This window comes from Tachyglossus aculeatus, chromosome X5 (assembly GCF_015852505.1).
Source record: "Tachyglossus aculeatus isolate mTacAcu1 chromosome X5, mTacAcu1.pri, whole genome shotgun sequence".
Classification (NCBI taxonomy): domain Eukaryota; kingdom Metazoa; phylum Chordata; class Mammalia; order Monotremata; family Tachyglossidae; genus Tachyglossus; species Tachyglossus aculeatus.
In genome coordinates, this window is record NC_052097.1 from 3,113,058 (window position 1) to 3,127,211 (window position 14,154).

A 14,154-nucleotide genomic window follows, 5' to 3' on the forward strand; every position below is an offset into this window, starting at 1 on the left:
TCCCCATGCTCCCCTTCCCCAGGTGCCCCCTCATCTGTAAAATGGGGATTGAGACTGTGAGCCCCCTTGTGGGACAGGGACCATGTCCAACCTGATTTGTTTGTATCCACCCCAGCGCTTAGTACAGTGCCTGGCCCATAGTAAGCACTTAACAAATACCATCATTATTACTACCCCTCGCCGGGACCTCGATCTGACCCACCGGCTCCCCTGCCCTTGGCAGGTGCCCTCTCTATGCCCCCCATTCATTCATTCATTCAATCGTATTTACTGAGCGCTGACTGTGTGCAGAGCACTGTACTAAGCCCCATCTTCGGCGGGCAACCGACCGCACCTCCTCTCTGACACAGCTGACAATTAGAGTGGCCTAGTAGATAGAGCACCAGACTGGGAGTCAGAAGGACCTGGGTTCTCATCCCGGCTCCACCGCTTGTCTGTTGTGTGTGACCTTGGACAAGTCACTTCACTTCTCTGGGTTCCCTCATCTGGAAAATGGGCAATAAGAAGGCGAGCCCCATGTGGGATGTGGACTGTGTCCAACTGGCAGGAGGACCAAGAGGGAACGTGGCAGTCTTGGACACTGCCTGGCCCCAGGCTGGAGTGACCAGCCTTGCCCCTGCACTCCCCTGGGAGTCCCGCCATGCCCGGCTCAAGAGGCAAAGCAGGGGACTGCCATGGCATCAGAGCGGAAAGTCCATTGATATTTCCTGCGTAGGCATCAGCCAGGGGCCCGCTCTGCACAGACAAGACCCTTACGCGCCCTCGGTTCTCCTGATGTGAGCGGGTGGCGGACAAAGGGCTCGTGGCCACGTGACTTCGCCGCCAGCTCACAGCATCCGATCGCCAAGATTTCTTTCCCGCTGCCGCTGTACAGTTTGGAAGGATTCCCACCCTCTTGCCCTTTGTGGGCTACTGAGGACACCCGGAACTTCACAGGGAGCAAACTTCCCCACCCCCGTTTTCCCGGAGGCAGGGAACTGAAGGCAGGGATGATCTCTGGGCTCGTCTGGGCCCGCTGGGGGCGGGAAATGTCCAGGATGGGCGGGAATTCCCTCACCTGCACAAGGCCTCGATGGCATCCCGATCCAGGAAGTCGTGCTCCCTCTTGACCAACGCGATGTCGACCGGAAACAGGAGATCTGTGGGCAAGCGAGGAGACCAGTCATTCATTCATTCAATTGTATTTATTGAGCGCTTACTGTGTGCAGAGTACTGTACCAAGCACTTGGGAGAGTACAATACAACAATAAACAGACACATTCCCCGCCTACAACGACCTTACAGTTAATTACATTAGTACAGTGCTTGGCACAGAGTCAACGCTTAATGAATACCAGTTATCAACCCAACTCCTCTTAACACCAACATATTCCCCGGGCCTCTATCTTGTCTGTCTTGCCACTGACGCTTGGCCCATGTCCTTCCTCTGGCCTTCATATCTGGCTGACAGGCGACCTTTCTCTAAAACTTCAAAGCCTTCCTAAAAATCACATCTTCACGAGGCCTTCGGGCTCACTGGCCGCTGACCATCCCCGGAACCCTGCCAGACTCCCTCAGCACCCTCATCTTGAGGGCGCGATCTCACTCATGGCTTTGTGGATAAAAAGGACCCGGGTTCTAATCCTGCCTCCTCCACTAGTTCGCTGGGTGACCTGGGGCAAGTCACTTCACTTCTCCCTTCGAGAGGACCTGGGAGATCACAATAAGGAGCACTGTCTTGAGAGTCCGTGAGCAAACCCAGAACCCTGCCCGCCCTCCCGGCTTGGGGGACCCCTGACCCGAGGACAAACCAGCATAGCCTGTGATGGCTTAAAGGAAAGCGGGAGGTGAAGCAAGAGTTGCGGAGCCCACAGGCAGCGCTCACTAAATCCCATGAAGAACAAAGTTCCCGGACAATCCACAAACAGGACGTCCAGCCCCTGGGATCACCAAGCAGCTCCCGCTTCCCATCGTACCCCTCTTCCTCCTCGCAGATAACCAATGTCAGGCCCTCTCTCCCTGCCGCTAATCTCCTCACCGTGCCTCATTCTCGCCTGTCCCGCCATCGACCCCCGGCCCACGTCATCCCCCGGGCCTGGAATGCCCTCCCTCTGCCCATCTGCCATGCTAGCTCTCTTCCTCCCTTCAAGGCCCTACTGAGAGCTCACCTCCTCCAGGAGGCCTTCCCAGACTGAGCCCCTTCCTTCCTCTCCCCCTCGTCCCCCTCTCCATCCCCCCATCTTACCTCCTTCCCTTCCCCACAGCACCTGTATATATGTATATATGTTTGTACATATTTATTACTCTATTTATTTATTTTACTTGTACATATCTATTCTATTTATTTTATTTTGTTAGTATGTTTGGTTTTGTTCTCTGTCTCCCCCTTTTAGACTGTGAGCCCACTGTTGGGGAGGGACTGTCTCTATATGTTGCCAACTTGTCCTTCCCAAGCGCTTAGTACAGTGCTCTGCACAAAGTAAGCGCTCAATAAATACAATTGATTGATTGATTTCTCTTCTGCCCCTCCCATCCCTGAACCTCCATCTGTTCCCGTTGGAGCCGGAGCTTCTGGTGGGCAGGGACTGGGTCACTTCTGGGCCGGCACTGGCCAGTGGCCCAGCGCCAGTCAGGCCTTCAATCAATCAATCAATCAATCGTATTTATTGAGCGCTTACTATGTGCAGAGCACTGTACTAAGCGCTTGGGAAGTACAAATTGGCAACACATAGAGACAGTCCCTACCCAACAGTGGGCTCACAGTCTAAAAGGGGGAGACAGAGAACAGAACCAAACATACCAACAAAATAAAATAAATAGGATAGAAATGTACAAGTAAAATAAATAAATAGAGTAATAAATATGTACAACCATATATACATATATACAGGTGCTGTGGGGAAGGGAAGGAGGTAAGATGGGGGGATGGAGAGGTGGACGAGGGGGAGAGGAAGGAAGGGGCTCAGTCTGGGAAGGCCTCCTGGAGGAGGTGAACTCTCAGCAGGGCCTTGAAGGGAGGAAGAGAGCTAGCTTGGCGGAGGAAGAGAGCTAGCTTCCCGAATCAGACTCTCCCGGCCGGCTCCGCCACTCCTGCCCAACCGGGGACCCGGCTCACCTTCGTACAGCTGGGCATACTGAGGGAAGCCCGTCGCCCGCAGCCAATCACAAGCCTCCTTGGCCTCGATTTCTGCAAGGAAACAGAAGCGAGACGGGGGATTAGCGGGCACCGCCAAGCAGGGCTGAGCCATGGACCGGGGCCGGAGCAGAGCCAGCCCAGGATCCCCTCCCCGGGGAAGGACCCTCTGGGCCATCACCGGCCCACCAGAACCGACCCTGCGGCGTCCACGCGAGGAAGGGAACGCCGGAAGTCCCAGGAGCTCCGGCTGCAGGATCCCCAGTCGGCACGTGCGGTGGGAACGCTTAATGAATGCCATCGTTATTATTATTAGAACCCAGGTATCCTGACACCCAGGCTCAGGCTCTTTCCATTAGGCTACGGTGGTAATAGACTGTGAGCCCGCCGTTGGGTAGGGACTGTCTCTATATGTTGCCAACTTGTACTTCCCAAGCGCTTAGGACAGTGCTCTGCACACAGTAAGCGCTCAGTAAATACGATTGAATGAATGAATGAACTCGGTACAGAGTGGCCTAGTGGAAAGAGCACGGGCCTGGGACTAGGAGGGCTTGGGTTCTGATTCCGGCTCCACCCTTTGTCTGTTGTGTGACCTTGAGCAAGTCACTTCACTTCTCCCCCTCTGGACTGTAGAGCCCAGACGTCTAGACTGTGAGCCCACTGTTGGGTAGGGACCGTCTCTATATGTTGCCAGCTTGTACTTCCCAAGCGCTTAGTACAGTGCTCTGCACACAGTAAGCGCTCAATAAATACGATGGAATGAATGAATGAATGACTGTAAGCTCTCTGTGGGCAGGGAATGTGTCTATTTATTCTGATGACTTGACACCCGTCCACATGTTTTGTTTTGTTGTCTGTCTCCCCCTTCTAGACTGTAAGCCCGTTGTTGGGTAGGGGCCGTCTCTTTATGTTGCCAACTTGGACTTCCCAAGCGCTTAGTACAGTACTCTGCACACAGTAAGTGCTCAATAAATATGACTGACTGAATGAATGAATCTTAAATATCCTGGCTCATTTTGTCGTGACAATATCCCCGTGAGGTAGGGAGAGACACTTATTACTATCCCTAGGAAACCGAGGCCCGGAGCGGGCCAGCGACTCTCCTAAAGTCACCATCAATCAGTTGGTCATGCAAACCAAATGCCCACTGTGTACAGATTACTGTACTACTACTACTAATGATTGTATTGGTTAAGCACTTACTATGTTCATTCATTCATTCAATTCATTCAATCGTATTTATTGAGTGCTTACTGTGTGCAGAGCACTGTACTAAGCGCTTGGGAAGTACAAGTTGGCAACATATAGAGATGGTCCCTACCCAACAGTGGGCTCACAGTCTAGAAGGGGGAGACAGACAACAAAACAAAACATATTAACAAAATAGAATAAATATGTACAAATAAAACAGAGTAATAGATACATACAAACATATATACATATATACAGGTGCTGTGGGGAGGGGAAGGAGGTAAGGCATGGGGGATGGAGGGCACTTTTCTAAACACAGGGGTGGATACAAGCTAATCAGGCTGGACACAGTCCCTGTCCCACATGGGGCTCACAGTCTTCATCCCCATTTTACAGATGAGGTCACTGAGGCCCAGAGAAGTGATGCCACTTGCCCATGGTCACACAGCAGACAAGTGGCAGAGCCGGGATTAGACCCCAAATCTTTTTGGCTCCCAGATCCGGGCTCTATCCACTAAAAACTCAGAGAGTCCAACAGAGATGGCTGACCTGACCCAGCCCCACAGAACCAGGATCAGAAACTGGGATCGGAAGTCTTCGGGCCCGGTCGTTTGTCTTCTGGTACTGACCAGCAACAACCTGGACACAGGGCTCTGTCCGTGGCCAGACTCAAATGCTGTGTGAGATCAATCAATCAATCAATCATATTTATTGAGCGCTTACTGTGTGCAGAGCTCTGTACTAAGCGCTTGGGAAGTACAAGTTGGCAACATATAGAGATGGTCCCTACCCAACAGTGGGATCACAATCTAGAAAGGGGAGACAGAGAACAAAACAAAACATTTTAACAAAATAAAATAAATAGAATAGATATGTACAAGTAAAATAAATAAATAGGGTAATGAATCCGTACAAACATATATACATATATACAGGTGCTGTGGGGAAGGGAAGGAGGTAAGGCGGGGGGGATGGAGAGATCCCGACTCCCACCTTAAATCCTGCCACACTCCTCCTGCCGCCCTTCTGGGGAGCCCCAAGGAAAGCCGGGAACAGTCACAGGCCGGTTAGAGGCAGGAGAACTCCTTAGCGCCTCTTACCATCTGCTCTATCTGGGAAGGGGCCGGGGTGGTCAGAGAGACTCTCTCCCGGTTCCTCCCACCTCATTCCTTTCAGCATCTGCCCGGTTGGAATGGAGAGGGCGACCAGGCACAATCGGGCGGGAGAGCGGGAGGCGTCATGGCCTGGCTCCAGTCTCCGATGTCCCAGCCTTGTAGCGGCCGGTGGAAAAGGTCGCCGGACCCGGGGCAGTTTGCCGGAGCTAGGAAGGGACAACCGAGGCAGAAGCGGACCCCTCCGCCACCCGAACCCCGTGACGGAGCTGTGGCTCCGGCCGAGCGTGCTGCCCAGGGCCAGAGATGATCCAGGGACCCTCCCTCCACTTCCAGAGAGGCGCGTGAGGGTGGTCATTCCCAGATGTACGGGCCTCGCATCCCTCTCCCAAGAGGGGAATCGTGGGAAACGCAATGGTGGGTCGCCGTTCCGGCCCTCTTGGGCAGTGCAAACTCTGGCTCGTGCCCCAGAACCCATGATCCCAGAGAACCACCCCTGCCATCCAGTCAACACACCAGGATGAGCGTCAATACAGCACCCTAGCTGCTGCAAGGGATCTCCCTCCCCGGTCAAAGAGAATCGCAATGGCGGAATCTGTTGAGAAGCGCTCATTATGTGCCAGGCACTGAACTGAGCTACAGTGCAGTTAGACCGGGCCCAATCCCCGCACCACGCAGCGCTCACAGTTTAAAGGGGAGAGAAGGCAGAACCTCAATTTGCAGATGAAGAAACTGAGGCACAGTGAAGTAACTTGTCCAAGCTCTAAAACTGAGAGAAGCAGCATGGCTCAGTGGAAAGAGAACGGACTTTGGAGTCAGAGGTCGTGGGTTCAAATCCCGGCTCCACCACTTGTCTGCTGTGCGACCTTGGGCAAGTCGCTTCACTTCTCTGTGCCTCAGTTACCTCATTTGTAAAATGGGGATTAAGACTGTGAGCCCCTGGGGGACAACCTGATTACTTTGTAGCCTTCCCAGTGCTTAGAACAGTGCTTGGCACATAGTAAGCGCTTAACAAAAAATGCCATCAAGTGGGGTGTGCCTAGTGGGTAGAGCACAGTCCTGGGAGTCAGGAAGATCTGGATTTTAATCCCAGGTTTGCCACCTGTCTGCTGGGTGATCTTGGGCAAGTTGCCTCACTTCTCTGGGCTTCAGTTACCTCATCGGTAAAGTGGGGAGTAAGACTGTGAGCCCCATGTGGGACAGGGACTGGTGTCCAACCTGATTAGCCTGTATCTACCCCAGCGCATTGTAAGTACAGTGCCCGGCACATAGTAAGAACTTAACATACCGTATAAGAAAAAAAAAAGTGGTAGGGTCAGGATTAGAACCCAGGTCTCTCGACTCCCAGGACTAAGTCTGTGCTCCTTGGGCAGCTAAAGTTGTTTAACTCCACTCCAGGATATTGTTGCCTAAGCAGAGTGTGGTATAACCAGTATGGTCACAGTATCTATCATCTATCTATGTATCTATCAATCAGTGGCATTCATTAAGTACCCACCGTGTGCGGAGCACTGGACTGTCCTCAAGGAGTTATAATCCAGTCAAATCTCTTGCATCTGCCCAAGTGCTTAGCATGTGATATGTGTTTCATAAATACCACAGCGATCATTATCGGGTACTAATTGTTTCTATGCTGGAAACAGATCATTTTCACAAATTCTCTCCTTGAGGGAGGCGGCTTAAAAGTGAAGTGACCTAGTGGAGGGAGCCCAAGACTCAGGCTTGAGTCCTGGCTCTGCTGCCAGCTTTCTGTGTGACGTTGAGCAAGTGACTTAACCTCTCTAGGCCTCCGTTTCCTCATCTGTGACCAACCCGATTGGCTCAAATCCACCCCAGCGCTTAGTTCAGTGCCTGGTACATAGTAAGTGCTTAACAAAGTCCACAATTAGCATTACTATTATGATTACCATCTGTGAAGTGGGGCTATGATAGACCATGAGCCCTACCGGGGGATGGGGACTGTGTCCGACTTTAGAACCTTCTCCGCCACTTTTCTGTGCCTCAGTTTCCTCATCTGTAAAAGGGGGATTTGATCTTTATTCTCTCTCCTACTTAAGACTGTGACTGCTGTATGGGACAGGGACTGTGTCTGACCTGATTATCTAGTACCCGCCACAGAGCTTGGGATATTGCTTGGCCCCTAGTAAGTGCTTCACAAATACCTCAATTATGTCGGCTGGGTGACCTTTGGCAGGTCACTTCACTTCCTCCGGGCTTCAGTTACCTCATCTGTAAAATGGGGATGAATAGCGCGAACCCCATGTGGGACAGGGACTGTCCAACCTGATTAACTTGTACCTTCTCCAGCACTTAGAACAGTGCTTACTGCATAGTAAGTGCTTACTTAGCAAGTACCATTATTACTATTATTATTAGGGCATCTCTTACTTGATGCCACTGGGCCCCAAGTCCGGCACCTGTCGGTACCAAGCCACCCGGACGGAGAATGTGCCTGTTCTATTGTTATACTGTCCTCTCCCAAGTGCTTAGTATAGTGTTCTTCACACAGTAAGTGCTCAATAAATACGACTGACCAACTGACAGAGGCGGAAAAAATCCCGATTGGATCCAAGGACCCTGATGGCAGCACAACGGGACGCCCAGCCCGGGCCTTTCTCTAGGCAAATGGAGGGCCGACGTGACAGGAGGGAAACAGAAAGTGTTCACTGGACAGGACTGGGCCTTCCGGGGTGTGGCGGGGATGGGCAGGACAGCATCGCGGGGGCGTCTGGGCCCCGGTCCTTGGTCTGTACGAACGCACCCCGCCTCCCTCGTCACGGGTGAGGTGGTCGAGAATTGGCACCTCCGCCGCCCCGCTGGGTCCCTGGCCGGGCTTCTAGTTCCACCAAGGCCCCGCTGCTCAATGTCATCAGTCTGGCCGCTTTCACTTCATTCATTCATTCATTCAATCGTATTTATTGAGCGCTTACTATGTGCAAAGCACTGTACTAAGCGCTTGGGAAGAACAAGTTTGCAACATATAGAGATGGTCCGTACCCAACAGTGGGCTCACAGTCTAGAAGACACTTCCCCGTGCCTCAGGATCCTCACTTGTAAGATAGCCGGGACAGGGGCTGCGCTTGATCTGATTGTATCTACCCCAGCGTTTAGCACAGTATCTGACAGATACTGTTATTCTAATGGTTGTTTTGTCTTGTTAGAAAAGCACTGTGGCCCAGTGGAAAGAGCACGGCCCTGGAAGTCAGAGGACATGAGTTCTAATCCCGGCTCTGCCACCGGTCTGCTATGAGTCCTTGAGCAAGTCACTTCACTTCTCTGGGCCTCAGTTATCTCATCTGTAAAACGGGGATTAAAACTGCGAGCCCCATGTGGGACAAGGACAATGTCTGATCTGATTACCTCGTATCTACCCTAGCGCTTAGAACAACTGCCTGGCACTTGATGAATTCCGCAATTATTATTATTATTAACTCTGGTCCTGGTTTCTCTCCTCAGATCGCCAGGTTCTCAAGAACACTTTGCCCACGAGAGGGTAGAGTCGGGAGTGCCTTGGACGTTCTCCAGATGCCCACCGGGCTTGGCATGCCAGCTGGCACCCTCCCCAACTGGACTCAGGCCCGGGTGCCACTTGGCTATCGGTGGGGCGGGGGCATGAAGACGCGTGAATCAGGAACCTCGCCCTAATCCGGCGTTTCCTCATCAACCCATTTATTAGCAACCAAGCGGCGTCCCCTCCCGGCCCTCCGGGGCTGCTGGGAAAATAACTATCAAAGTGAATCACGGTCAACAGGCGGCCAACAGCCAGGTTCGCCACCACTCGCGGTGATCCCTGTGGGCCCGGGGCCCACTACATCGTGACTCAGAGAAGGCGGAAGTTCAAATTTGGCCACCGCTGGCCTGAGGGAAGAAGCCCAAACCTGTGCGGAGAGGAAGGCGTTTGCAAACTTGCCCCTCCTCCCCCGGAGGCCCAAACGCATCCCTCCATCAGGACCACCTGATGGATCTTTGCCTCTTTCAGCCCTTCCCCTTGGAGCTGAAACCTTGCTCTGCTCGCTCTGGGTTTTCCAGAATTCACGACGGTGAAGGCGCCTGGGATAAGGAGAACGAACGGTTTCATTCTCCATTGTGCTTTTCACGACGCTGCTCCCATTTTGTCGTCCTTGTCCGCACACCAATCAATCAATCAATCATATTGAGCACTTACTTTGTGTAGAGCACTATATTAAGCGCTTGGGAACTACAAGCTGGCAACATATAGAGATGGTCCCTACCCAACAGTGGGCTCACAGTCTAGAAATACCACCCTTGGGAAATCGTTTACCCCCACTTTACGGGTGAGGAAACTGAGGTCCGGAGAGGTGTAGTGACCGACCGTGGGTCACGGAGCAGAGCAGGGGAAGCGTTGGGCCTAGGCTGTCAATCTCGTGGTTGGTCGGACTCATTTAGGAGACTGCCACAAAAATGGTGAGAAAACTCCTCGTTTGTTATGGTGCCAACAGGGAGAAACTCTCAGGATTGAAGCAGGGAGATTCATGGAGTAGCTTCTCTTCCCTGGGAAAAGTCCTCAACTTCCTCAGCTCCAGGGGCTTTTGGAGATGGTGAGGGGTGGTTGGGGGGGACAGAGTAAGGGAGTTGGGGGGCCGGTACCCCAGAATACCCCTTTGCTGACGTAGGTGGTGGGGGAAATGACAAGAGCATGGGACTGCCAGTCAGGAGACCCAGAAATGCCAGGACACATGCGCAGAGCACTGTGCTAAGTGCTTGGGAGAGGGCACTAGAACTCGAAGACGTGACCCCTGCCCTCTGGATTATTAAAAGGCCAGACCACACGTTCTTACAGAGTTCTCTTTGGCTGATCTGTAAGTACAGTTCACATTAAAGAAGCAGCGTGGCTCAGTGGAAAGAGCCCGGGCTTCGGAGTCAGAGGTCATGGGTTCAAATCCCAGCTCCTCCAACTGCCAGCTGGGTGACTTTGGGCAAGTCACTTCACTTCTCTGTGCCTCAGTTCCCTCATCTGTAAAATGGGGATGAAGACTGCGAGCCCCCTGTGGGACAACCTGATCACCTTGTAACCTCCCCAGCGCTTAGAACAGTGCTTTGCACATAGTAAGCGCTTAATACATGCCATTATTATTATTATTATTAAAGGGGTAAGACGGGGAGGAGAATCGAGCCTGTTGTAGTGTGATAGTCTCCTCTATCTCCCCGGCGATGTCATAGCTAGGGAAAGGCGAGCCTCTGTGTCCCCCAAATTGGCTCTGAGTCCAGACAGGGCCAGCCTTAGGTGCCCCCACCCCCTACTCACTCTTGGCCAGTGCTCATCAGCTCCCACACCCTCGGCATATTGATATTTGTCATTGATTTATTTCTATTAATGTCTGTCTCCCCCTCCAGGCTGTAAGCTCGGTGTGGGCAGAGAATATGTCTGTTATATTGTCCTGCTATAGGGATTATTTTATTTTGTTAATACGTTTTGTTTTGTTGTCTGTCTCCCCCTTCTAGACTGTGAGCCCACTGTTGGGTAGGGACCGTCTCTATATGTTGCCAACTTGGACTTCCCAAGCACTTAGTACAGTGCTCTGCACACAGTAAGCGCTCAATAAATACGAATGAATGAATGAATGAAAAGCATTATGGTCTAGTGGCTAGAGCTCGGGCCTGAGAGTCAGAAGGACCTGGGTTCTAATCCCAGCTCTACCACTCGTCTGCTGTGTGACCTTGGGCAGGTCACTTCACTTCTCTGTGCCTCAGTTACCGCATCTGCCAAATGGGGATTAAAATAACCTGGGACAACCTGATTACCCTGTATCTACCCCTGCACTTAGAACGGTGCTTGGCACATAGTAAGCGCTTAACAAATACCATCATTATTACTCTCCCAAGCACTTAAAACAGTGCTTGGCACATAGTAAGCACTCAATAAATACGACTGACTGACTGAATGCTGGCCCGGCACCCTTGGAGACAGGTTGTCCCAGGGCGGCCTTGCTGAACAGGAGCAAGGGGGACGGACCCAGGGGAGGGTGCTGACGGAATCGTCGGCCACTTGGAAGCTCCTCTCCCTCCGAAAATCTTCCATCTTGCACGTCTGGTGAGTTTTCCCTCCTTCTTATCCATCCGGCCTTTCCCAGCATCCCTGACTCCGGCTCGGAGCTCTGAAGAGACGATGGCCACTGGCAGGGATGGAGGAGGAGGAGGAAGAAGAGGAAGAGGAGGAGGGTTCAGCCTCTTCATTCAGAGTTTCCTGTTTTTGTCAGACTTCTGTATAGCCGTTACCCTTCTTGCCGAGGCTGACCATTTTCCGTAGACTGTGAGCCCGCTGTTGGGTAGGGACTGTCTCTATGAGTTGCCGACTTGTACTTCCCAAGCGCTTAGTACAGTGCTCTGCACACAGTAAGCGCTCAATAAATACGATTGATTGATTTCCCGGGCCCTGTTCTGTTTTCTTTTCTTAAAAATGGTATTTGTTAAGTCAGGCGCTACACTAAGCGCTGGGGTAGATACAAGATAATCGGGTTGGAAACAGTCCATGTCCCATATAAGCCTCACAGTCTTAATCCCCATTTTAGAGATGAGGTAACTGAGGCACAGAGAAGTGAAATCATCATCATCAATCGTATTTATTGAGCGCTTACTGTGTGCAGAGCACTGTACTAAGCGCTTGGGAAGTACAAGTTGGCAACATATAGAGACAGTCCCTACCCAACAGTGGGCTCACAGTCTAAAAGAAAATTTTACATCAGCCTTGCAAGTTGACTTATTCTAAGCCCTCTTGTGAATTTACAATTATCATACCAGAGGGGAGATTTGAACCCAGGCCTCCAGCCTTTCAAGGCTGTTACTTTACCGCTAAGCCACAGCCGTTCTCACAAGCCACAGCAGTTCTCACTGAAATGATTTGCCTAAGTAACCAGTAAGCACTCATTCATTCATTCATTCAATCAATCGTATTTATTGAGCGCTTACTGGGTGCAGAGCACTGTACTAAGCGCTTGGGAAGTATACGTTGGCAACATATAGAGATGGTCCCTACCCGACAACAGGCTCACAGTCTAGAAGGGGGAGACAGACAACAAAACAAAACAAAACAAAAACAACTCACTCAATAAATACGACTGACTGACTGAACGCTGGCCCAGGAGACAAGACTGTGAGCCCGTCTTCAAGACTGTAAACCCGTTGTTGGGTAGGGACCGTCTCCATATGTTGCCGACTTGTACTTCCCAAATGCTTAGTACAGTGCTCTGCACACAGTAAGCGCTCAATAAATATGATTAAGAAGTGGAGGAGCCGGAGCCGCCACTTGCCTGCTGGGAGACCTTGGGCAAGTCGCTTCGCTTCTCTGTGCTTTTTAGTTTCCTCAGCTGCAAAATGGGGATTCAGTGCCTGCTTGCCCTTCTAACTTAAACTGTGAGCCCCACATGGGACTTGATATTATCTTGTATCTACCCCAGGGCTTAGTACAGTGCTTGACACATGGGAAGCACTTAAATATCACTATTATTATTATCACATTGCTGGTGGCCAAAACAAGATACGTTAAAGCTGGATTTCCCACCTCCACCCTGACCCCGTAGCCCCCCGAGAGAGGTCCCAGAAGAAAACATCTCCTAGCCGGGCGGAGGCAGGGATGGAGAGAAGGGGGCCGGATTCCTTCTCCCAAAGGGCTTAAAACGGGTCTCCCGCATCCAAGGAAGCTATCGGGAATGGTATCCGGGTTCTGTCGGCCCCGAGTGCCAGAGCTGGCTTGGCCACTTGCAGCTGTGTCTAAGAAGAAAAACTCCCCCCAGCCAAGACCCTGCCCGCCAGTCAAGACCCCAGACTCATCAATCAGCCGGAGACCGTTCCCTGGGGCCGGTGGAGTTTGTGACTGCAAGCGCTTAGAACAGTGCTTGGCACGCAGTAAGCACTTAATGAGTATTATTATTAAGTAGGATGTGGGGATTGAGGAGTGGGGAGGCCTGTACCTGCTTCATGGCTGTCTCCCTTTAAACTGTAAGCTCGCTGTGGGCAGGGAACGTCTGTTATACTGCACTCTCCAAAGGGCTTAGTTCAGTGCTCTGCACACAGTAAGCGTTCAGTAAACACGATTGTTTCCTACACCTTTTCCTGATAATAAGACTAATGATCGCTGTGGTATTTGTTAAGCCCTCACTAAGTGTTGAACTCCTTGCTAAGGGCTGGGGGAGGCACAAGATAAGCCAATCAGACAGAGTCCCTGTCCCACACTGAGTTCAAGGTCTAATGGAGCGGGAGATCAGGTACTGAATCCCCATTTTACAGACAAGGAAACTGAAGCCCAGAGAAGTGAAGTGACTCGCCCAAGGTGAAACAACGGGCAAGTAGCAGATTAGGATCCAGGTCTCCTCTAGACTGTCAGCTCATTGTGGGCAGGGAATGTTTCCATTATATTGTTATAACATACTCTCTTGAGTGTTTAGTACAGTATTCTGCACATAGTAAGCACTCAATAAATACGACTGACTGACTGAATCCCAGGCCCGGGCTCTTTCCACTAGACTGCACTGCCCCTCCAGATCCTCTTCACATTCTCTAGACGGCTCCCTGGAGTAGATGCTAACAGTGCTTTGCACATAGTAAGCGCTTAATAAATGCCATCATTATTATGGCATTTGTTAAGCGCTGTGGGCCAAGCACTGTTCTAAGCGCTGAACACTGTTCAGATGCCCAGAGAGGCAAACCTCCCCCTGCAAACCTCCGCTACTGCTGTCTCATATCAGACAGATAATTGCTCTTCCTCACTTTAAAGCCTTTCTG

At 51.5% G+C, this 14,154-nt stretch overlaps 1 protein-coding gene across 3 annotated transcripts in view; it reads right to left on the reverse strand.

The window, feature by feature from the left end:
- Window positions 1-14,154, reverse strand: part of DLC1 (DLC1 Rho GTPase activating protein) — a 150,400-nt gene that overhangs the window by 21,631 nt on the left and 114,615 nt on the right. For all 3 annotated transcript variants that reach the window (XM_038769243.1, XM_038769242.1, XM_038769244.1), the window contains 2 exons: window positions 3,095-3,166; window positions 1,058-1,139 (listed from right to left, as the gene is read on the reverse strand). In XM_038769243.1, coding sequence (XP_038625171.1) covers window positions 1,058-1,139; window positions 3,095-3,166 — 154 coding nt within the window. The remainder of the gene's footprint in view (window positions 1-1,057; window positions 1,140-3,094; window positions 3,167-14,154) is intronic.